General features: G+C 45.0%; 1 protein-coding gene across 1 annotated transcript in view; it reads left to right on the forward strand.

The window, feature by feature from the left end:
- Positions 1-25,793, forward strand: part of PHTF1 (putative homeodomain transcription factor 1) — a 245,573-nt gene that overhangs the window by 39,922 nt on the left and 179,858 nt on the right. Inside the window, 1 exon segment of the mRNA XM_040339390.1 lies at positions 7,348-7,417. Coding sequence (XP_040195324.1) covers positions 7,348-7,417 — 70 coding nt within the window.

Consider the following 25,793-nt stretch of genomic DNA (forward strand, 5'->3'; position numbering starts at 1 on the left):
TTTAACTGTCCTAGCCCTTTCCTGCCTATACTATAGTGAATTTGTAAAGTATTCAGACCCAGATCACTTTTTCAATGTTGGTATGTTGCAGCCTGATTCTACAGTTTTATTTTTTTTTATTATTTATTTTATGTTTAGATTAATGAGAAAAAATGAATTAAAAAAACGGTACTATCAGGCTGTTTTGTTTTGTTAAATTTAGACATTTCTAAATTTCTGTTTTCACTTTGTCATCATAGGAAATGTCTGTAAATTTATTTAAAAAACAAAACGAACAACCCTAAAATATATCACATGTACTTAAAGTGGTTGTAAACCCTTACACACACCTTTTACCGACAGGTAAGCCTATAATAAGTCTTACCTGTAGGTACTGGAAATATCTCCTAAAGGAGATATTTACCATATACCCTTGCGCCGACATCATCGGCGCATGGGCACTAAAGAAAGGGCATGATTGTGCTGTGACCGTCTGCTCCCGTGCGAATGCCGGGCAGTCACAGAGCTGGAGTCCACGGCCCCAGAAGGAAGAGGGGTAAAGATTGATGCGGCCACCAGTGGGGACATTGCGAACATCGCAGACAATGCATACTAGCCTTTTTTTTTTTACTTTGCAGGGAAAGAATGAGGAAGTAAAACCCATCAGTGTTTACTTGCTCTTTAAAGTAGAACTATAGGCTGAACTTTTTTATAAATCTTGGATAGAGCAAGGAAGGGTTATAACCCCTGCCAGATTTTTTTTTCCATCTGTGTCCCATAGCAGAGATTTCCCTTCACTTCCGTTCCTATAGCCAAAAAACTGAGGGGAAATCCCTGCAAATTAAGGGAATTTCTTGGGGACCCCCAGATCACCAGAACTAGTGTTCCCATTGGAAGACTTCCCCTCTATTACTTTTCTAGGGACAACCCAACATTTGGGATTTTCTTTTACTTTCAGTGTTAATGGTAAACAGAACTAGAACTAGAGAGGGTGAATCTCCTTAACCAGGGATGAGCCTCCCAGTTCGGTTCGCAGCAGAACTTGCGAACAGGCAAAACATTTTTTCGAACACGCGAACACCATTAAAGTCTATGGGACACGAACATGAAAAATCAAAAGTGCTAATTTTAAAAGTTGATATGCAAGTTATTGTCATAAAGAGTGTTTGGGGACCTGGGTCCTGCCCCAGGGGACATGTATCAATGCAAAAAAAAAAGTTTTAAAAACGTTCGTTTTTTTCAGGAGCAGTGATTTTAATAATGCTTAAAGTGAAACAATAAAAGTGAAATATTCCTTTACATTTCGTACCTGGGGGGGTGTCTATAGTATGCCTGTAAAGTAGCGCATGTTTCCCGTGTTTATAACAGTCTCTGCACAAAATGATATTTCTAAAGGAAAAAAAAGTCATTTAAAAGTACTCGCGGCTATAATAAATTGTCGGGTCCCAGCAATACAGAAAAAAGTCATTGAAAGTCATTGAAAAAAAAATGTGTGGGGGTCCCCCCAAATTCCATTACCAGGCCCTTCAGGTCTGGTACGGCTATTAAGGGGAACCCTGTGCCAAATAAATGAAAAATGGCATGGGGTTCCCCACAAAAATCCATACTAGACCCTGAAGGGCAGAAGCGGCTTCAAAACGTGGGCCATTTTTGATAAACAAATTTTGCTTACCAATACATGGTTTAATGATCATTGTATCACTTTGCATGATTGGCCTGCACATTCACCTGATCTAAACCCCCAAAAAATCGGTGGGGTTTTGTCAAGAGGAAGATGAGACACCAGAGGCAGACAAGCTAAAAGCCGCCATAAAAGAAACCTGGGCTTCCACCTCAGCAGTGTAACAGGCTGATCGCCTCCATGCCACTCCGCATTGATGCAGTAATACATGCAAAAGGAGCCCCTACCAATTATTGAGTGCATATTATACTGTACATGGACATACTTGTCAGTAAGCCAACAGTTCTGTATAAAAAAATCATTTTCTGAGATACTGAATTTTGGGTTTTCAAAATTAAAAGAAAGAAATGCTTGAAATATCTCTCTGTGTGGAACACATCTATATAAAGTTTGAGTTTCACTTTTTTAATTACATTTCTGAAATAAATAGACTTTTTGATATTATAATTTTATGAGACACAGTTGTACATATTGTACATTCATCAGTCCCTGCCCTCAAAGAATTTACAATCTAAGATCTCTAACTTACATTCATACAGTAAGGTCCATAAATATTGGGACATCGACACAATTCAAATTTTTTGGGCTCTATACACCACCACAATGGATTTGAAATGAAACAAGATGTCCTTTAACTGCAGACTTTCAGCTTTAACTTGAGGGTATTTACATCCAAATCAGGTGAACGGTGTAGGAATTACAACAGTTTGTATATGTGCCTCCCACTTTTTAAGGGACCAAAAGTAATGGGACAATTGGCTGCTCAGTTGTTCCATGTCAAGGTGTGTGTTATTCCCTCATTATCCCATTTACAAGGAGCAGATAAAAGGTCCAGAGTTCATTTCAAGTGTGCTATTTGCATTTGGAATCTGTTGCTGTCAACTCTCAATATGAGATTCAAAGAGCTGTCACTATCAGTGAAGCAAGCCATCATTAGGCTGAAAAAACAAAACAAAGCCATCAGAGAGATAGCAAAAACATTAGGTGTGGCCAAATCAACTGTTTGGAACATCCTTAACCACTTAAGACCCGGACCAAAATGCAGGTAAAGGACCCAGACAGTTTTTGCGATTCGGCACTGCGTCAATTTAACTGACAATTGCGCGGTCGTGCGACGTGGCTCCCAAACAAAATTGGCGTCCTTTTTTTCCCACAAATAAAGCTTTCTTTTGGTGGTATTTGATCACCTCTGCGGTTTTTATTTTTTGCGCTATAAACAAAAATAGAGCGACAATTTTGAAAAAAATGCAATATTTTTTCCTTTTTGCTATAATAAATACCCCCCAAAAATATATAAAAAAAAGTTTTTTTCCTCAGTTTAGGCCGATACGTATTCTACCTATTTTTGGTAAAGAAATCGCAATAAGCGTTTATCGATTTGGTTTGCGCAAAATTTATAGTGTTTACAAAATAGGGGATAGTTTTATTGCATTTTTATAAATAGTTTTTTTTTTTACTACTAATGTCGGCGATCAGCGATTTTTTTTCGTGACCGCGACATGGCGTATACATCGGACAATTTTGACTAATTTTTGGGACAATTGTCATGTTCACAGCAAAAAATGCTATAAAAATGCAGAAATGATGAAAAGACTCGCACGGAGTCCACAAAAAGTCCTGCAGCAGCGCTACAAACTATGCGTTTGTGTAAATGACAGTTAGTACAAATGCCCAGGATAGGTGTGCTTTAACATGAGTGCTCCATTCACCAAGGGATGTTCACCGCGTGGGGGGATATATAGTCCCCTTGGGGGGATACACTCACCAGATGTAAGGTTTCAAACAGCATTCATTACACCTCCGTGTTCACCGTCTGTAGTTATCACTTTCACGATATTTAGTGTTCAATTCCGCAATCATATGAGAAAAATAAGATCCATATAGAGCAGTATAGTTTTTGAAGATTTAATAAACTCAAAAATAGATGCCCCCCTTATACATATATGCGTACCAAAATGATAATAAAAGCAGGCAAAATGTGTGCTGAAATGTTTCTCACTGACTTGACCCTGAAAACCGCCTTGGAGAAGTTCCTCTAGCGCAGTGGTTCTCAATCTTTCTAGTGCCGTGACCCCTTGATGAAATTTCCCAAGTTGTGGGGACCCCCAACAGTAAAATTATTTACAAAGTGTATAGCACCCAAGCATGTATCTAGCACTGACACGGAATAACCACTTTTGAGGAACCAACTGGGACGTTCATATATAAATGATATGTCTTGTTCCATATTAATTATTTTCTTGCATAGGCACGTCATGTTGGACTTAAAGCGGAGTTCCGCCATTTTTTTAAAAAAAAATTTAAGTCCAACATGACGTGGCTATGCCAGAAAACAATTATTATGGAACAAGACATATCATTTATATATGAACGTCCCAGTTGGTCCCTCAAACGTGGTTATTCCGTGTCAGTGCTAGATATTCAAAGTGTATAGCACCCAAACATGTATCTAGCACTGACACGGAATAACCACTTTTGAGGAACCAACTGGGACATTTATATATAAATGATATGTATTGTACCACAATTATATTTTTCACAGTCATGTCAGACTTATTTAATCAAAATCGATGTATTAATTACACTGCTGTGACAAACAGTACAAAAATGCCTTAATTACTGGTATTTAGTGCCTGGCTTGCCAAAGTACCTCAGGTTACCTCAGGTGTTCCGTCAGCATCAGCAACACGTCTATTATATTAACCGGAAGTGACGCCGCCGCCATCTTGGTACCCTCGTCCGCAGCAAGGCTACAGTTAGAAGTCAGCAAGCGGTCATCTTTTTACACGCACCAAAGTCTTGTATTTTACATGTATTTTTACCAGTAAAGCTTATATAGTATATAAGCTCAGTTTACTGGTAAAAATACGTGTAAACTGCAAGACTTTGGTGGGTGTAAAAAGATGTCCGCTTGCTGACTTCTAACTGTAGCCTTGCTGCAGACGAGGGTACCAAGATGGCGGCGGCGTCACTTACGGTTAACTCCGCTTGCTAACTTCTAACTGCAGCCTTACTGCGGACGAGAGTACCATGATGGCGGCGATGGAACGTCACTTCCGCACGGTTCTCCTCTCCCGGAAGTGACGTCTTGCTGGCCGAGACGGACAGACTCAGGCGTAAACAGTAATTTCGGGTCCGTCTCAGCCAGCGTTACAGTTTGGACTAGCATTCGTGTCCCCCGGCAAATTGCCAAACAACCCCCCGGGTTGAGAACCGCTGCTCTAGCGTCTTCCTGGTTTGTCTCCGTGGAACGCACACGGAGTTAACCACTAGGGGGTACTGAAGGGGTTAAGTGTGACCTCATATGTGTTTCTAACTGTAAGGGGGCTTCCCTATATCAGGAAACACACGATCAATGACAGCGCCACAGTGAAGAACGGGGAAGCTGTGTTTACACACAGCTCTCCTCGTTCTTCAGCTCCGGGGACCAATCGCGGCGATCGGGTCCACGGATCCCGCGGTCACGGAGCTTCTGCGCGCCCGCGACCCACGGCTGGGCACTTAAAGAGGACGTACAGGTATGTGCTTGTGCCCAGCCGTGCCATTCTGCCGACGTATATGTGCAGGAGGCGGTCTTTAACTGGTTAAAAAGAAATAACGCACCGGTGAGTTCAGCAACACCAAAAGACCCGGAAGATCACGGAAAACAACTGTGGTGGATGACCGAAGAATTCTTTCCCTGGTGAAGAAACACCCTTCACAACAGTTGGCCAGATCATGAACACTGTCCAGGAGGTAGGTGTATGTGTGTCAAAGTCAACAATCAAGAGAAGACTTGAGAAGACAACACAAGAGTGAATACAGAGGGGCAGATCCACAAAAGGATTACGCTGGCGTATCTATTGATACGCTGGCGTAATTTTAAATTTCCTGCGTCGTATCTTTGTTTTGTATCCACAAAACAAGATACGACGGCATCTGGGATCGATCCGACAGGCGTACGTCTTAGTACGCCGTCGGATCTTAGATGCAAATTTTCGGCGACCGCTAGGTGGCGTTTTCGTCGAAATCCGCGTCGAGTATGCAAATTAGCTATTTACGGCGATCCACAAACGTACGTCCGGCCGGCGCATTTTTTTACGTCGTTTTCGTTTGGCTTTTTCCGGCGTATAGTTAAATGTGCTGTTATGAGCCGTACTCAATGTTAAGTATGGCCGTCGTTCCCGCGTACAATTTTGAAATGTTTACGTCGTTTGCGTAAGTCTTTCGCGAATAGGGATTTGCGTAGAATGACGTCAACGTCGTAAGCATTGTCTTGTTCCGGGTTAATTTCGAGCATGCGCACTGGGATACCCCCACGGACGGCGCATGCGCAGTTAAAAAAAAGCCCCCATTACATCCATTTAAATTCCACCGCCAGAGATACACTACGCCGTCGTAACTTACAGCGCAAATTCTTTGTGGATTCGAAAAAAATAAATAAGTTGCAGCGGCGTAGTGTATCTTAGATACGCTACGCCCGGTGGGAAAATGCGCCCAGGTACGTGGATCTACCCCAGAGGGTTTACTACAAGATGTAAACCATTGATGAGCCTCAAAAACAGGAAGGCTAGATTAGAGTTTGCCAAACAACCTCTAAAAACGCCTTCACAGTTCTGGAACAACATCCTATGGACAAATGAGACCAAGATCAACTTGTACCAGATTGATGGGAAGAGAAGAGTATGGAGAAGGAAAGGAACTGCTCATGATCCAAAGCATACCACCTCATCAGTGAAGCATGGTGGTGGTGGTGTCATGGAGTGGGCATGTATGGCTGCCAATGTAACTGGTTCTCTTGTATTTCTTGATGATGTGACTGCTGACAAAAGCAGCAGGATGAATTCTGAAGTGTTTCGGGCAATATTATCTGCTCATATTCAGCCAAATGCTTCAGAACTCATTGGACGGCGCTTCATAGTGCATATGGACAATGACCTGAAGCATACTGCGAAAGCAACCAAAGAGTTTTTATAGGGAAAGAAGTGGAATGTTATGCAATGGCCAAGTCAATAACCTGACCTGAATCCGATTGAGTATGCATTTCACTTGCTGAAGACAAAACTGAAGGGAAAATGCCCCAAGAACAAGCAGGAACTGAAGACAGTTGCAGTAGAGGCCTGGCAGAGCATCACCAGGTATGAAAACCAGCGTCTGGTGATGTCTATGCGTTCCACACTTCAGGCTGTAATTGACTGCAAAGGATTTGCAACCAAGTATTAAAAAGTGAAAGTTTGATTTATGATTGTTAAACTGTCCCATTACTTTTGGTCCCTTAAAAAGCAGGAGGCACATATACAAACTGTTGTAATTCTTACACCGTTCACCTGATTTGGATGTAAATACCCTCAAATTAAAGCTGAAAGTCTGCAGTTAAAGCACATCTTGTTCGTTTCATTTCAAATCCATTGTAGTGGTGTATAGAGTCAAAAAGATTAGAATTGAGTCAATGTCCCAATATTTATGGACCTGACTGTACATATACTAGGGTCAATTTAGACAAGAGACAATTAGCCTACCAGCATATCTTTGGAGTGTGGGGGGACATCAGGCAGACACAGGGAAAATATGCAAATGTTGGGATTCAAACCGATGACCCTAGTGCTGCCACTGTATTTTTATATATACTGTATATGTATTTCAGTATGATGGTACATGAAATCAAATATGTTTTAAAGTCATGAAGTCTTTCTTTATATATCTCTTAGGGTTTTAAGAACAAACCAAAGAAGATGTTTCATATGAAATCTGACTTGATTGATGTGGATCTGGTCAGAGGTAAGTAACATAGCACAGCTTATTGACCTAAACATTTTGAAACATTTTTGTACTGTTGGGCAGTTTTAACCACTTCAGCTCCAGAAGGATTTACCCCCTTAATGACCATTTTGGCACTGCGCTACTTTAACTGGTAATTGCACGGTCATGCAATGCTGTACCCAAACGAAATCTGCGTCCATTTTCCCCCCGAAAATGGAGATTACTTTTGGTGGTATTTGATCACCTGTGGGATTTTTATTTTTTGCAGAGAGGCATGTTGAGTATTTTGCAGATCTCACTTTTTGTCACAAAGTTTTGAAAAAAGAAAAAAAATATATTTTCTTCCTTTATTTTCTCTTAGCAAATACCTTGGGGTTTCTACTTTCCAAAATTGAGTCATAGGGGGGGGGGGGGGGGGTTGCGCTATCTAGACATTTCAGAGCCCCTGAAACTGTGATAGGTAGTAAGGAGTAAAATCATTTTACACCCTTAGAAAGCCTGAAAGCAGTGATTTTTTTCTTGCGGTCCCGTACGTGGCTAGGCCCCAAAAAAGTCTTGCACATGTTGTATCCCCTGTGACAGTATGCGAGGTGCGATACATGATCATAGGTACATTTCACCTCGCATACGTTCCATTATGAGAGACTGAACCGGAATCCATTCCGGGTTTTACAGCCTCTGGGCCTGGCTAGGATTCCGGTCCGGATGTTTGGGTCCACTGGAGTCCACAATCAGCTGGACTTTAAATGTCCAGGAAGAGAGCACAACAGGTCTCTGGCTTGAAACTCAGGAAGGGACCTGAGTGAGGGGAGCGCTGAGTGCTGGACTGAAAAGGTTTGCATTACTGCATGTTTTGTGGGTGTCAGGGACTAGCCCCACACTGTATAGAGAGGAGATCCTGTTTGTTTAGTTTAGCGCCGGACGGCAAGGATTTAATTTACTGTTTTGTTTATTTTAATCTGCAAACCGTTTATAAATAAAATCTGGCATCCGCCAGACTTAAAAGAAAGTGCCTGCTTACAGACTGTGATTTCAGAAAAGGTGATCCCCACGAGCTAATCCCTCACACGTGGTGGATTCAGCGGGCACTTTTCTGAAAATGGAAGAAATGTTAAAGGCCCTGCTACAGGCCAATGCAGCCCAGCGGGAAACCAACCGCCAAGTCGCAGAGGCCGCTGCAGCACAACAGGCTGCCCAGCAGGAGATAAACCGCCAAGTCGCAGAGGCCGCTGCAGCACAACATCGCCAAGTCGCAGAGGCCGTTGCAGCACAACACGCTGCCCAGCAGGAGATGAACCGACAGTTCGCCGAAGCTCTGGTGGAACTGAAAAAGGGGTCCGCACCCCCGGTGTTAGCGGAACCAAAGATTGTACGTGCTTCCTACCACCTGCAAAAGATGACACCGGCGGATGATGTTGAGGTGTACATGGCGACTTTCGAGAGAGTCGCTGACCGCGAAGGATGGCCAAAAGAGCAGTGGGCGGGACTATTGGCCCCATTCCTAACAGGAGAACCCCAAAAGGCCTATTTTGACCTAGAACCAGATAAGGCCCAGGACTATGAGACTCTAAAGACAGAAATACTCGCACGCTTGGGTGTCACCATGGCAGTCCGGGCCCAGCGCGTGCATCAGTGGTCCTATTCCAGCAACAAGCCACCCCGGTCACAAATGTTTGACCTGGTCCACCTCACCAGGAAGTGGTTGCAGCCAGAGACTCTGACCAGCCCCCAGATTGTGGAGCGTGTGGTAATGGACCGGTACCTGCGTGCGCTCCCTGCTACCCTGAGAAAGTGGGTCGGACAGGGGGACCCCAACACTGCAGCCCAAATGGTGGACCTAGTGGAGAGGTACAGTGCTACTGAGGACTTGATAAACCCACCTACGCCCCACTTCGGTGTGTCTCGGGGTGCAAGATCTCCCAACGGTTCGGGTAAGACTGTTCCGGGGTTCAAGAGTTTGGGGAGAGTGGATAAGACTGTTGTTACAGCAGATGAGACTGTAGGTCCTAGACCTGGAGACTGGCCAAAGAAGCCAGGAAGGTTTTTGGGACCGTTAAAAGGACTGGGGGTAGGGCAAATACGGTGTTTTCGTTGCCATGCATTAGGCCATATTGCTGCAGATTGCCCTCTAAATGATGAACCTATGCAATGTGATTATGTTGATAGGGTAAGACGCATATCTCTGTTTGCACAGGTCGCATGTGTTGCGACAAGTCAGAGTCGCCTTGAAAAACAAATGTGCGTTATTTCAATAGATGGCAAGCCTCTTACAGCCCTGCTAGACTCTGGTAGTGTGGTGACCTTAGTCAGGAGTGCGTGTGTAGACCCCGCAAAACTACACCCCAGTTGTATTGGGGTAATATGCATCCATGGGGACACTCGGGACTACCAGACAGCGGTGGTTGAGGTTGATACCCCCTGGGGCTGTGTAACACATTCAGTGGGGGTGGTACCTTCACTGCTCCATGAAGCCTTAGTGGGGAGAGACTTTCCTCATTTTTGGAAGTTATGGGAGAGTGAAGGGAGGCCCGTAGATAGCGCTCCCCCTACTGGGGAAACACGGGAACTCTCACCAGACCCGTTTTGCCAAAGGGAAGGGCATGCTGTTGGTGGGATCGAGGAGGCCGGAGATCCTCCACCATTCCCTGCCATGGCTGGGGAACCGGAGGACTTAGAAGCTAGCACCCAGCCTGAGGGTAACGAACAGGAAACCTCGCCTAACCCTGACATGGAGAGTAGCCAAAATGTGGTACCCGACTTGGAGGTCAGGAGGGAGGATTTCTGTACCGAGCAGCTGCGAGAGCCCACCCTCATGAATGCCAGGGAACATGTTAAGTGTTGGATGGGGAACCGGTGGTTCTAATTGGGTGGTGTCCTTTCCCTACATGGCAATTAAAAACAATTTGTTATATCGGGTGATAAAACATGGAGAGGAAGAGGTAGAACAGCTACTGGTTCCCAAACCCTTTCGCAGGGTGGTGCTAGACCTGGCTCATGGTCACGTAATGGGGGGACATCTCGGGGTCGAAAAAACCAGGGAGAGAATCACCCAAGATTCTTCTGGCCCGGTTTGCATGCAGAGGTCAAGGAGTACTGTGAATCGTGCCCCGAGTGCCAAATGTCAGCACCATCGCCCCATTTTCGCAGCCCCTTGTTCCTCTACCAATAATTGAGGTCCCCTTTGAAAGGATTGGCATGGACCTGGTGGGGCCGGTCGTTGAAATCTGCCCGAGGTCACCAGCTATTCTGGTGATCTGGACTATGCGACTCGCTATCCTGAGGCCATACCCTTGCGTAACACCTCCGCCAAGGTTATTGCCAAGGAATTAGTCAGGTGTTTAGTCGAGTGGGGATCCCAAAAGAGATCTTGACCGATCAAGGCACCCTTTTATGTCAAGGGTTACCAAGGAATTGTGTAGATTGTACAAAATCTCCCATCTCCGTACTTCTGTCTACCACCCCCAGACAGATGGTCTGGTCGAAAGGTTTAATAAAACATTGAAGAGTATGTTGAAAAAGGTGGTTGACAAGGATGGGAGAGACTGGGATTTTTTGCTACCATATCTCATGTTTGCCATACGAGAGGTTCCACAGGCCTCCACAGGCTATTCCCCCTTTGAGCTCTTGTATGGTAGGCATCCCAGGGGCCTGCTAGATATTGCTAAAGAAACGTGGGAAGGAGAGGTCAGTCCATATAGGAGCATCATAGAGCATGTCTCCTTGATGCAGGACCGAATCGCAGCCGTTCTGCCCCTAGTACGGGAACATATGGAGCGAGCCCAGGAGGCCCAAAGGAGGGTCTATAACCGGGGGTGCCAAGGTCCGTACTTTCAACCCGGGGGACAGAGTGTTGGTACTGGTTCCCACGGTAGAAAGCAAGTTTTTAGCCAAGTGGCAGGGTCCCTTTGCGGTTGTCCAAAGGGTGGGGGAGGTAAACTACAAAGTCTACCAGCCAGGGAAAAGGAAACCACACCAAATTTACCATGTAAATCTCTTAAAGCCCTGGAAGGACCGAGAGACTTTACTGGCCACGTCCCCACTTCCAACAGACCGGATACCCGTGATACCTGACGTTCCCATCACGGATTCCCTGTCCGTAGCACAGCAAAGTGACGTTAGGGCATTCGTGCAGAAAAATAGAGACTTTTTCTCCCCCTTACCCGGACTGACCAACACGATCCAACATGACATAGTGACGGAACCAGGGGTTCGGGTAAATGTAAAACCATATAGAATTCCAGAGGCCCGGCGAGAGGCAGTTGCGGAAGAAATAAAAAATATGTTAGAGTTGGATGTGATCGAGGAGTCTCACAGTGAGTGGTCAAGTCCCATAGTGCTGGTCCCAAAACCTGATGGCAGTATTAGGTTTTGTAATGATTTTAGAAAACTTAACAGTGTGTCCAAATTTGACGCCTACCCGATGCCCCGGGTCGACGAACTTGTGGACAGGTTGGGACAGGCTCGCTACATAACGACCCTAGACCTAACGAAAGGTTATTGGCAGATACCGCTTACTGAATTGGCCAAGGAGAAGACTGCCTTTTCCACTCCTGAGGGCTCGTTTCAGTATAAGTGGATGCCGTTTGGTCTGCACGGAGCCCCTGCATCATTCCAGCGAATGATGGACAAAATTTGAGACCACATCGCTCGTATGCAGCGGCGTACTTGGACGATGTGGTCATCCACAGCCCAGATTGGGAATCGCACCTGCTCCGTGTACAAGCGGTCGTAGATTCCCTTAGGGAAGCACGTCTCACGGCCAATCCAAAGAAATGTGCCATAGGCCTGGAGGAGGCCAAATACCTTGGGTACATTATTGGCCGGGGGATGGTCAAGCCGCAGACCAATAAGATTGAGGCAATTCAAAAATGGCCCCAACCAGTCAATAAAAAACCAGTGAGGGCCTTCCTGGGCATTACGGGGTATTACAGGCGTTTTATACCCAATTTTGCCACCATTGCCGCCCCCTTGACCGATCTAACGAAGGGTAAGGGGTCGGTCATGGTCAAATGGAACCCCAAAGCCGAGGGGGCATTTCAGAAGTTAAAACAGGCTCTTTGTATGGTACCCGTACTAGTAACCCCGGATTTTAGCCAGGAGTTTGTTATACAGACGGATGCCTCTGAGGTGGGACTAGGGGCCGTACTGTCACAGATCAGGGATGGTGAGGAGCACCCAGTGGTATACCTGAGCAGGAAGCTGAACAAGCACGAGAAAAATTATGCCATCATAGAAAAGGAGTGTCTCGCCATTAAGTGGGCCTTAGACTCCCTGAGGTATTACCTACTGGGGAGGTCATTTAAGCTGGTCACAGACCATGCTCCCCTGAAGTGGATGTGTGATAACAGGGAGAAAAATGCTCGTGTGACAAGGTGGTTCCTGGCTCTACAGCCTTTTAAATTTGCGGTGGAGCACAGGCCAGGGAAGCTCCAAAATAATGCAGATGCCCTCTCCCGTGTGCACTGTATGGTTGGGTCAAGTGCTCAGCCGCAGGGGCTTGAGCAGAGGGGGAGGATATGTGACAGTATGCGAGGTGCGATACATGATCATAGGTACATTTCACCTCGCATACGTTCCATTATGAGAGACTGAACCGGAATCCATTCCGGGTTTTACAGCCTCTGGGCCTGGCTAGGATTCCGGTCCGGATGTTTGGGTCCACTGGAGTCCACAATCAGCTGGACTTTAAATGTCCAGGAAGAGAGCACAACAGGTCTCTGGCTTGAAACTCAGGAAGGGACCTGAGTGAGGGGAGCGCTGAGTGCTGGACTGAAAAGGTTTGCATTACTGCATGTTTTGTGGGTGTCAGGGACTAGCCCCACACTGTATAGAGAGGAGATCCTGTTTGTTTAGTTTAGCGCCAGACGGCAAGGATTTAATTTACTGTTTTGTTTATTTTAATCTGCAAACCGTTTATAAATAAAATCTGGCATCCGCCAGACTTAAAAGAAAGTGCCTGCTTACAGACTGTGATTTCAGAAAAGGTGATCCCCACGAGCTAATCCCTCACACCCCGTACTCATGAGAAGAAGCAGAATGTATTTTGAGGTGTAATTTTACATAAACCCATGGTATGTGTGAGCAAAATATAAAATATTCCAGGGACTCAACATGCCTCTCAGCAATGAGCTTGGGGTGTCTACTTTCCAAAAATGGGGTCATTGGGGTGGGGGGGTTATCCTATCTTGACATTTCAGGGCCCCGAAACTGTGATAGGTAGTGAGGAAGAGAAATCACCGTTTTATGCTCTTAGAAAGCCTGAATGCAGTGATTGGTTTTCGGGGTCCCAAAAAGTCTCACATGTGGTATCCCCGTACTCAGGAGAAGCAGAAAAATGTATTTTGGGGTGTAATATCACATACACCCATGCCATGTGTGAGCAATATATAATTTAGTGACAACTTTGTGTAAAAAAATAAAAATAAAGAAAATTCCAGAAACGTGTGGCAAAAAATAAAATATTTCATGGACTCAACATACCTCTCAGCAACTAGCTTGGGGTGTCTACTTTCCAAAAAGGGGTCATTTGGGGGAGGGGGGTTTAAACTGTCCTGACATTTTATGCCTAACATTAGAAGCTTATACCACACATCACCCACTCTTCTAACCACTTTTACTAGATGCAATTGCTGTTTACATACAACATGAGACCAACGCTTGCATTCACCTTTGCGAGTGTGCATGGGGGACAAGGGTTTTAATTATTTTTTTTATTATTATACATTTTTCTTTTCTTTTTTTTTTATTATTATTGTTATCACAGGAAATGTAAATATCTCCTATGATGGCAATATGTAGCAAAAGGTATACTTAAAAAAAAAAAAAAGTGGGGTCTATTAGACTCTAGGGGCCAGATTAACAGAGCGAGTACGCCGGCGTATCTACTGATACACCGGTGTACTTTCAAATTTGCCGCGTCGTATCTTTAGTTTGAATCCTCAAACCAAGATATGACGGCTTCTGGCTTCGATCCGACAGGCGTACGGCTTCGTACGCCGTCGGATCGTAGGTGCAATACTTCGGCGCCCGCTGGGTGGAGTTTGCGTCGTTTTCCACGTCGGGTATGCTTATTAGCTTTTTCTGTCGATCCACGAAGGTACGCGCGGCCGTCGCATTCTTTTACATCGTCGCTAGTCGACTTTTCCCGGCGTATAGTTAAAGCTGCTATTTTGCAGCGTATAGATAGACTTGCCATGTTCAGTATGGCCGTCGTTCCCGCGTCGAAATTTAAAATGTATTTTTTGCGTAAGTCGTCCGTGAATAAGAAAGTACGTAACTCACGTCTAAGTTCAAAAAATGACGTCGTTGCGACGTCATTTCGCGCAAAGCATGGTGGGAAATTTCAAAACGGAGCATGCGCAGTTCAATCGGTGCGGGGACGCGCTTCATTTAAATGAATCACGCCCCCTACCCGCCGATTTGAATTACGCGCCGAGAAATACACTACGCCACCGTAACTTACGGCGCAAAATCTTCCTGGATTCGACTTTCTAAAAGTATGTGAATCTGGCCCTAGATCTCTCCTCAGCCCTTAAAAAATCTGACCACACCAAGATCGGTGTAATAAGATGCTTTCCCAATTTCACAATGACGCTGTTTATATCCGGCAAAACCAAAGTCATGAAATACTTGTAGCTTCCAGTTTCTTAGGTCATAGAGATTATTGGAGCTGTTCTAGTCTCCGTTCAGCTCTATAATCAGCTGGCGGAACGACCGGCTGCATTCTTGGGTTCCCCGGTGGGACAAGAGAGCCAGAGAAAATCATGGAAGATGGCGAGAGGCGGGGGGGGGGGGTTGTTCTTTCCCACTGCTTGTAAAAACAGTCTAGCGGACAATTAGCCACTAGGATTTCTTTTACATGGAAAAAAAGATACCAAGATGATTCCTAAACCTGAAGGCATCATTCTGGTATAACCACTCAAAGTCCAGCAACATACCAGTATGTTGCTGGCCCCTGTTGGGCATATAACAGATTCCTCCATTCACATCAATCGGTGGTATGCCCACCATTAGAATACCGCCCTGCGTCCGTCCACCCACTTCTAAAGATGGGCATACGTGCCCTTGGGCTGAATGAAAAAAAAAGAACCTAACAGATTCCTCCATTCACATCGATTGATGTGGATGAAGAAATCTCTGCCAAGAAAAGTAAATAAAAATATATGCAGAAGCATAGGAGCAAATTCATCCCTAATTTCTACCCCTGCCCCTATGCTTTGTGTGGTCACCATTATTTTCCAGCATTGCCTTAACCCTCTTGGGCATATAGTTCACCAGAGCTTCACAGGTTGCCATTGTAGCAAAGTGTCATGTCTTCAGTGTAATGATGTAGATATTTGCGAGCACACCATGGAAGGACGTGAATAGCATCCAAACGGATGATTTATTGCATGATCACAACACGAGGAGAGTGCAACATTTCAGAGTCATGCAGGATCCCTTCGTTAGGCATGTGATGATTGAGAGCTCATCCAGGAATGTGTGCGATGGGAATATGAAGTATGTCTTGAGTGTAATCACATGAAAAGATATGATAAAATATTTGCAAAAATGTGAGTGTTGTACTCACTTTTGTGAGATATGGTATATGTTCTTTAATTGTGGTGGTGAAATCACCTCCTACAGCACTGGAGTTGCTGATTTACGTATCATGGGAGCAAACTCTGTTTCTGTCAACATAAATAAATCAGGGCTTCAGCTGAATGGCGTACCTGCAAAGAAAACAATGGTAACAATAAATCACAGTATCAATAAAACATTAACTCTATAAAACAACTTTTTTTATTGCAATCTGTGCCAAAAAAAAAGAGTAAAAAATATATGCCGAAGCATAGGGGCAATCTGCTACTAATGTCCACCCCTGCCCCCATGCTTTGACATATATACTCCTTTTTTTTTTTTTTTTTAACTGTGGTGGTGCAGTCACCTACATCGCTGGAGTCATGGATTTACATATCGTGAGAGCAAACCATGTTGCTGTCAAAATAAATAAACCCGTGCTGCAGCTGAATGGCGTACCTGCAAAGCAAATAATTGTTAACAATAAAACACAGTAACAATAAAACAGAACAGAGCAATAGAGAGAGAAAGATTTTCTTTTTTTTAAAGTTTTTTTCTTTCTTTTTTTTACACTTTTATTTTGTAACTATAAATGTTCCAGCTTAGGGTCTCTCAAAATGTGATGGCCATGTAACATCTTTCGAGACCCTGTGTGAAAGTGTGCCCTAGGACTGTGCTGTACCCTATTCTAATGCTCAACTAGTCTGTGGTAGCAGCAACGGAAACAGTCACCAATGCAGAGACCAGGTTGGTCAGGACATGAGGGACAATAAAAGCAAGTGTCATGTTTATATCCACGTTTTCTACAGACCCGACATCTTCTATGGCAGGGGTACCAGGGAGGACATCCGGAAAATGCCTCTCATGCAGCCAGCTCAATGCATTTGAATTGGAAAGTTGGGCCACAACTATACAGACACCTTTTTATACCAGTGTCTAGCCTTATGAGCAATTAAGTACGGCACCATCATCTGGTCGTTGAAGTCCACCCCACCCATGTTAAGGTTGTATTCATGGACAGAAAGGGGCTTCTCAACACCAGTAGCCATTGTAAATTGGACTGCTGTTTGTACAGAACAAAAAAACATTCTGTGTGTCCCTCCACTTCACGCAAGCAATTTATTACACTTCAAGCAGGCTCTCTCCCCCCATCTAAGTCGGGAATCTACAAGCCATTGGGAGAAGCCGCCTTTGCTTACATCGCACTGTGCCACATGCGGCAATTCCAGAATCAAAAAAAGTGACTAAAAAGTGGTATGCTTGTGTAATAATCGTCCACGTACAAGTGGTACGCCTTTCCGAATAAGGGTAACACCAAGTCCTTTTTTCCCTCGTAAACCAGAAAACTATATGAATAGCCTGTGGCCCTGTCACAGAGGTTATACATCTTGACCCCATATCTGGCACACTTGCTGGGGAGAAACTGTTTGAAAGCAAGGTGGTCATAAAACATAATCAGGGACTCATCAACGCAGACAACGTGATCGGGAATAAACAAGGCGGCAAACTGTTGGTTGAAGTGGTTTACGAGTGGCCACATTTTGTGGAGCCGATCATATTCCGAATCTAGGGTGACAGTTTGATGTCGTTGGAGTGCATGAACTGCAAGATTGCTTGTATCTAGTCCTGGTTATGGAAGCAGAGAACACAAACATATGGTGAATTTGGTCAGTGGACCAATATAACCACAACTCAACCTTTTTAGTAATGCCCATGAGTAGGGAACCGTTATAGGATGGATTTGCAGCGATAAATAGACCAGCGTATTAATTGCTTTGGTCCACAATAGATTTGTACTTATCTCCTGTGAAAAACAGCTCAAAGTCAAGGGTACTAAAATCCACTGTTTCCACGTGAATTCCGGGTTGGCAAGTGAATGGGGGAAGTACGGGCACTGGTAAGCTGGCAATCAGGATTTGCAAAAGCATCATTAAGGGCACTATGATCTCTATGGGCCTGTCTTTGAATTCTTGGTGGCTGCGGGGCACTACTTGTGCTAGCCACCGCAGCAGCTTTAACTGCACTTAAGGGACTCGCCACGTCACCAAGTGTTACTGCAGTGCTGGTTTGTCTATGACCAGGACTTACTTGCCAGTTCACCAGAAGGTTGAGTGGCACTAGTACTGGCTCTCTGCTCCATACAAGAACCATGCGTTTGTTGCACCTCAGCAACAGAAGACTGGGGTCAGGTATGTTTGACCTTGGCAGGGACCACTACGCCATCGTCAGAGCTATCTGTCAGGGTGCCGCTGCTCTCTACAGGTTCATATACAGTACTGAGACTGAATCTGACAGTGAGGCTTACCCTTCGCTCTCATTTGTCATGCTCAGTATCGTGTAGGCCTCTTCACTGGTGTACCTCTGTTTGGCCATTTTGGCCACTATATTTAGTGTATGCTGCACAGGTAAAAAAAAACATCTGGTTGCCAGCGACTGCTTGAATTGCTACAAAGAAATGAACTGTTAGTGCTAGCAGGGATCAGGCGTGACTCTGCTAATGCTAGATTTGTGTGCTGTGTTTTGTAAGTGACAGTGATCTATTGATACTGCATTTGGGTGGGCTGGGCGAAGGGGCTAAATGCAGGTGCTGGCAGGTGTCTGGGCTGATCCTGCTAACCCTGCGTTTTTTTGGGAACACTATACTATTGGGGACGCTAGTATAGATCTGATCAGTTCAAAGATATTGATCCTTTCAAACACTATTCTAAAAAGGGAGTCGTATAGTGCTACTGCCAATCAAAGGGTTAAAATCTGACGCTCTCTGGGATTGAAGCTAACTGATGCTAACTAGCTAACCCATGACACTAAAACAGTGATCAGAAAAGAGCTCTTTACACTATACTAATGCCACTGTGACAGGGAGTGAAAGGGTTAACTGGGGGGGGTGATCAAGGGGTTAAACCTTTATAAGCGGCTATATGGGGGGGGGTACCCTAAACCTATCTGGGCCTACCACTAACTTGGTGACACTGTGTGAAAGGATTAACTGGGGGGGGGGTTAAATGTGTACCTGTGTGTCCTGGTGTTAGTGTAGTGCTTGGTGTACTCTCACAGACATGTCTTCTCCTCGCTCGCTGGAACCGAAAAGGGCTCCACAAGGGGAGATGACATAATTTCCCCTGCCTGTGTTTACATTACACAGGCAGGGGAGGCTTTTAATTTGCCAGAACCGATCAGCGGGTCTAGGCCAGACATTTTTGGCCTGAGCCTGTAGATCGATCGGTTCTGTAACGAATCTGAGCGCTGTGGGGTGTCCGCGCACCCCTTACCTGTGGGTGTGAGCTGCGTACAGCTACGGTGATTCACGCAGCTGAGCAAACCTGCCGCAATATAACTGCCAAGGCTGGTCGGCAACTAGTTAATAATCAAATAAGAGAATCTTTTGCTTTGTGTTGACCATTTTAGCAGGACTAAGGCTTAGTGAGTGGCCCTGTCAGCTCCCTCCCATTCAACATGCTTTTATTGAAAAATCAAGGTAGTGGAGCAGACAATTGATGGCTGAACAGCAGCTTCATCTAGTAAGATGTAGCCACTGTGCTGGCTGTCAGAATCCAGTTGTCACAGTTGAAGATTCACTCATCTGCACTTATATAGTGTGGGTGGAGGAATCTCTTATATTTTTACATTCTGTTTTAGATATAGGGCAGTATCTGATGTCCCATAGACTCTTTATTGCTAACTAGGACCCTAATAGAGCATTTCCATGCAATTTTCTGCAATTTACATGGTTAGAAAATAGTTAAAACTGTCTGCTTCTATTTTTCGGGATCCTTGGAAGAAAAGCATACCATGGTGTTATAGCGTGTAGCATCATCATTTTACATATGGCACAAGCTACCTAAGAGAGTAAAGTACATAGAAGTGGAGGAATTGATGAATGTGAGTCCAGTAGCATGGTAGAAAATAGTCCAATCCCTATGGATGAGCATCAGCCTATTACTAACCATAAAAAGTATATAGGAAATCAGACAGTGGGGTAAGGCTGACTTCCACCAGTCCATTTATGCAATAGACCTGTATAGGAGAACTATAGACTACATTCCAGATCAGGTTGCAAGAATATTTAGGGCCAAAAGGGCCGTAGCACCAACAATACACAATGTCATCAAAATCGCCTTCAAAATATTAAATTGCATAACCTGTGTTGTGCAGTACCAGAAAATATTCCCATCAGAGAGAGAGTACAGTATGTCCACCTCCCACGAACCCAGGAGTCACCTCTGCGCATCCAGAACCTGTAAGTAAGCCAGGGAGTCCAGATCTTTTCAAAGAGAATTTGTTTGTCCCGCAAGACACTCACAATATTTTCATTGAGCATAATCCAGGTTAACTTGCACTACATCAGGGCTAAATTAATAACCATACTTTTCCTAACAGTAACGATAGCGATTTTAGCCTCTAAAAACATAAAGTACATTTAAAGTTTGCGTGTGTGTCAGGATATTTTCAACCGGTTTGTTTAACAAAGCAATGCAGGCATCCTTAGTAGTAGGGTTGTCCCGATACCGATACCAGTATCGGTATCGGTACCGATACCGAGTATTTGCGCTAGTACTCGTACTCGCGCAAATACTCCCGATACCAAAATAGAATACTTTTTTTTTTGTGACATCGAGCGGTGCATAGAGGCAGGGCCGGATTAACCGTGGGGCTGATGGAGCTGCAGCTCCAGGCCCCCATCATAATATAGGCCCAAACTTAATTCTTTCACCAGGGCCCGGCGGCCGGCCGACGACCGTTATATAATAAATCCACACGTCCAGGCAGCTGCAGTGCCATTGGATGGCACTGATAGGTGGCACTGGCATTGATTGAATGGCACTCATAAATAGATGGCACTGATAGGTGGCACTGGCATTGATTGGGTGGCACTGATGCGATGCACTAATAAGCTGCCTCCCTGCACTGATGCACTAATGGGCACTGATCTGCACTGATAGGTGGCACTGGCACCGATGAGCTGCACTGATAGGTGGCACTGGCAGTGATCACTCCTTCAATGATATGTAGTTTTCCAGTACCGTATGCTAAAAAACAGCCCCACACCATGATGTACCAGTTCTTCATAATTCTAAAGAAAATATCCATAGTCTGTATTGTGGTTTGAAAACGGTCACATGACATTTTAAAAAAGTATCGGTATTCGGTATCGGCGACTACTTGAAAAAAAGTATCGGTACTTGTACTCGGTCCTAAAAAAGTGGTATCGGGACAACCCTACTTAGTAGTAATGACCATGGTGACCAATTTTATATAGTGGAATCATTCCTCATCCAGAAATATCGAACTTTAGGACAGGTCCACCATATGTGTAGAGCTGTACCTACATGACCACAACCATGCTGATGTTCTTTTTTGCCTGTTTACGGATCCGTTTTGGTGAGTAAAGAGATCATGATAATAAAAAATGTTTCAGGGAAGTTTTGGAGCAGCGGCAGTATCACATTTACAAAAAGGAAAGATGAAAACATGGATGTCCAGTGATTTTTTTGTTTCTTCTTCTTCTTTATTTTTATACAGCTGAAGCATAAGGCTTCATGCACAATAGACATTGTTGATGCTGCTTTTAGGATGGTGTTTTCCTTTCTGCCTCAAATTGCCCCTGCATGTTAGCCTATGTGTCCATGCACACACAGATGCCGTTCAAAACATTACATCGGGGCAACGTCATTTCGCCCAAAGCACGGCGGGAAATTTCAAAACGGAGCATGCGCAGTACGTTCGGCGCGGGAATGCGCCTAATTTAAATGATACACGCCCCATTTGAATTAGGCGCGCTTGCGCCGGACGGCTTTACGCTACGCCGCCGCAAGTTTACAGGCAAGTGCTTTGTGAATCAAGCACTTACGCTGAAAACTTGCGGCGGTGTAACGTAAATGGGATACGTTACGCCGCCGGATTTCTACATGAATCTGGCCCATAGTTGCAAACTTACCTAAAATGTAGGGAGAAAAAATATATAATTTAATGTCATTGCAGATACATTCCCAACATGAACAGATATGTAAGTACAAATAGCGCTTTCCTTCCGTATTCAAACTAAGAAACACTGCGCTCCATTTATAGATGTACAGTAGACTACATCTGCTTATATCATGGTAAACCGACATAGAGCAACAAAAAAAAAAAACAAAAAAAAAACAAACCATGGAGGCGAGTACTCCCTAAACCATTGTGCCATGTGCCGCCATATCCCAGACCCCCAGAGTTCGCCCACCCCGTCAATTTACAGTGTACACTATTCAATCCTAACATAGACAAGTTCTTCTTAAATATCCCCAGGTGTAGTTTCCTTGGAGTCCACCCATCTGCCCCATACTTTATGAAATTTTTTCTTACTGCCTCTTGCCTCATAAGTCATTTTATACAGCGTGATATTTGCATTAACCAGACCCTTCCAAGCAGATAATCCCTCTTCACCCAGTTTAGGACAATCAGCTTCCTGACATAGTAAAAGAGCAGCCTCAAGAACGTTCTCATATCATTGCTCATTACTTCATCTTCTATAACACCTAGGAGCCCCAAAAGTGGACTACATATGTTCGGGAGATCAAAAGTATCTGCGATAAACTGGGTTACCTGTGACCACAACGGGCGTATGCTGTTACACTCCCACACCATGTGAATAAACGTACCTTCCGCTACCAGGCACTTATGACAGGGTAGGGTCATCTCTCCTGCCCATCCTATATAATCTGTGTGGGGTGTAATACATTTGGTGCAAGTACCTCAGTTGTATTAGTTTGTCCCTAGCAGAAATGACCGTGGGCAAATAAGAAGTCAGAACCCCCTCCCACTGAGTCTGTCAGCTCAGGAATCACATCAGTCCATTTGAGTCTCATTTTCTCCTCCCTCGGCTGCTTCCTTTCCATGAGCACAGTGTAATAAACAGATATTCGTTTGGTGTGTTCAGGTTCTACAATTAGTACTTCCAATTTAGTCCCAGATTCTCAAATGAGATACGACGGCGTATCTCCAGATACGCCATCGTATCTCTGAGTCTGAGTCGTCGTATCTATGCGCCTGATTCTCAGAATCAGTTACGCATAGATTTGTATTAGATCCGACCGGCGTAAGTCTCTTACGCCATCGGATCTAAACAGCATATTTACTCTGGCCGCTAGGGGCGTGTACGCTGATATACGCCTAGAAATATGTAAATCAGCTAGATACGCGAATTCACGAACGTACGCCCAGCCGACGCAGTACAGATACGCTGTTTACGTTAGGCTTTTCCCGGCGTAAAGTTACCCCTGCTATATGAGGCGTACATGAGGCGTACCAATGTTAAGTATGGATGTCGTTCCCGCGTCGAATTTTGAAAATTTAACGTCGTTTGCTCAAGTTGTTCGCGAATAGGGCTGGGCGTCATTTACGTTCACGTCTAAAGCATTGGCTTCTTGCGGGTTAATTTGGAGCTTGCGCACTGGGATACTTTCACGGACGGCACATGCGCCGTTCGTAAAAAGCGTCATTTACGTGGGGTCACGTAAAATTTACATAACACACGCCCACATCTACCACATTTGAATTAGGTGGGCTTACGTCGGCCTATTTACACTACGCCGCCGCAACTTTCGTTTGAGAATACGGCACTTGCCTGTAAAAGTTGCAGAGGCATAACATAAATAGGATACGTTACGCCCGCACAAAGATACGCAATTCTATGTGAATCCGGGCCTTAGGCCCCGTACACACGACCGAACATGTCCGCTGAAACTGGTCCGCGGACCAGTTTCAGCGGACATGTTCGGTCGTGTGTACGGCCTATCGGGACAGGTTTCCAGCGGACATTTGTCCAGCCGACCGTTTTCCAGCGGACAAAAATTTCTTAGCATGCTAAGAAACATGTCCGCTGGAAGCCTGTCCGTCGGACATGTTCGGTCGTCTGTACAGACTCACCGTACATGTCCGCTCGGCCGAAAGCCCTCGCATGCGTCGAAGTGATTCGACGCATGCGTGGAAGCATTGACCTTCCAGGGCCGCGCACGTCGCCGCGTCATCGTCGCGGCGATGGCGTGGCCACGTCACTGCGTATCTTGTACGCGCGTATTTCTGTCTGATGGTGTGTACAACCATCAGACAGAAATCTCCGAGCGAACATGTCCGCTGAAAACGGTCCGGCGGACCGTTTTCAGCGGACAGTCCGTCCGTGTGTACGGGGCCTTAGTGTTTTCCAAAATATCAGGCCCAGTACCAAATTGAGCATGAGCTGCATGCCTCAACCTGGTATAATGAAATAGCCATGAGTCGTGATTACCCATCTCTCTCTTTAATTGCGCAAATGTTTTGAGTTCCCCCTTATCAAATAATTGGTGCAGATAGACAAGACCAAATTTGGCCCATCTATGGCCATCATCCAATAGAAAAAAATCTGTTAGTCTGGGGTTAAATCATAGTGGGGCATTAGGTGATAAGTGTAAGGGACCATCCTGTACATGTTTCATACAAATCTCAAGTATCCGCTTAGCTGATTTGAGTACAGTAATTCCGCCCACCGTGGGAACCTCCCCCCTATAGAAAAAGTTCAGCAGTGTCTAGTAGGAAGTTGCCACAGCTGCCTCCACCATAGTAGCGGCATTGTTCAGCTGCGGGAACATACGCCAGTGAGCCTGGACCAGCTGTGACGCCAAGTAGTACAGACGGAGGTCAGGAATCGCCAGACCTCCCCTCCCCACCGGCAACTGCAAGGCGGTCAGCGACACCCGGGCTGCCCTGCTGCCCCACAAGAAAGAGGTCAGCAGGGAGTCAATGTATCTGAACGTCTTCCTAGAAATGTATAATGGGGCATTAGAAAGAATATATTAAAATTTCGGGAGAAAAATCATTTTAAACAAATTAGCTCTTCCTAACAAAGTAAGCGGGAGATCCTTCCATTTCTGTACTCTGTCTCTGAAGTCCCTAATCACAGGCCATAGGTTCACCTCAGAAAACGTGTCTATTGGCAATTTTAAATGTATTCCCAGATATTTAAATTGGGTCATCACCGTTAGGGGGCATTGAGTGGGTGGAGTCAAATTTGGCTGTGGATCTAGAGGAAACAACATAGACCAATTGATCCGAAATCCAGAGAAATCTCCAAACTCCTGTATCAGGGTAAATGCATTAGACAAGGAGACGTCTGGATCTCCCAAATACAGCAGCATATCATCCGCGTATAATGATACATGTTCCTCCAAATCCCCAACCAACAGCCCCTCAAAATACGCGTGCCCAAGTATTTCAGGGCCGTGTCCGTCCATTTCAGGTTAAAACTGCCTTGGAGGTGAGACAATTGCGGTTGACATAATCCCACTTTCGATTTGGTCAGGTTAATTTTTAAATTTGGTAATTTCCCGTACGTATCAAATTTGCACATTAGGTTGGGAAGTGAAACCAAAGGTTACGTCAGCGAGAATAGCATGTCGTCGGCGTAGGCCGAAACTTTGTATTGTTCGTCCCCCACTCTAATACCAGAAATGTCCGGGTTCAACCTCAAATGCCTTAAAAAGGGCTCATGGGACAAAGCAAAAAGGAGGGGCGAAAGTGGACAACCCTGCCTGGTCCCGTTGGTGATCGGGAATGACTCTGAAAGCGTTCCGTTCGCCCCGACCTTAGCTGTCGGATTTGTATAAACTGCAGATATCCAGTTCAGCATTTTCTGTCCTATGCCTATGTGTCTCAAGGTGGCAAACATAAATTGCCAGCTGACCCGGTCAAACCCCTTTTCGGCATCCGTTCCTATGAAAACACAGGGGGTCTTTGTAGTGTTGGCGGCATGCAGCAGGTTCAATACCTTGGCAGTGTTGTCCCTAGCCTCTCTGGTCGGTACCAAGCCTACTTGGTCGAGATGAAC

Source organism: Rana temporaria, chromosome 2 (genome assembly GCF_905171775.1).
Source record: "Rana temporaria chromosome 2, aRanTem1.1, whole genome shotgun sequence".
Taxonomy (NCBI): Eukaryota; Metazoa; Chordata; class Amphibia; order Anura; family Ranidae; genus Rana; species Rana temporaria.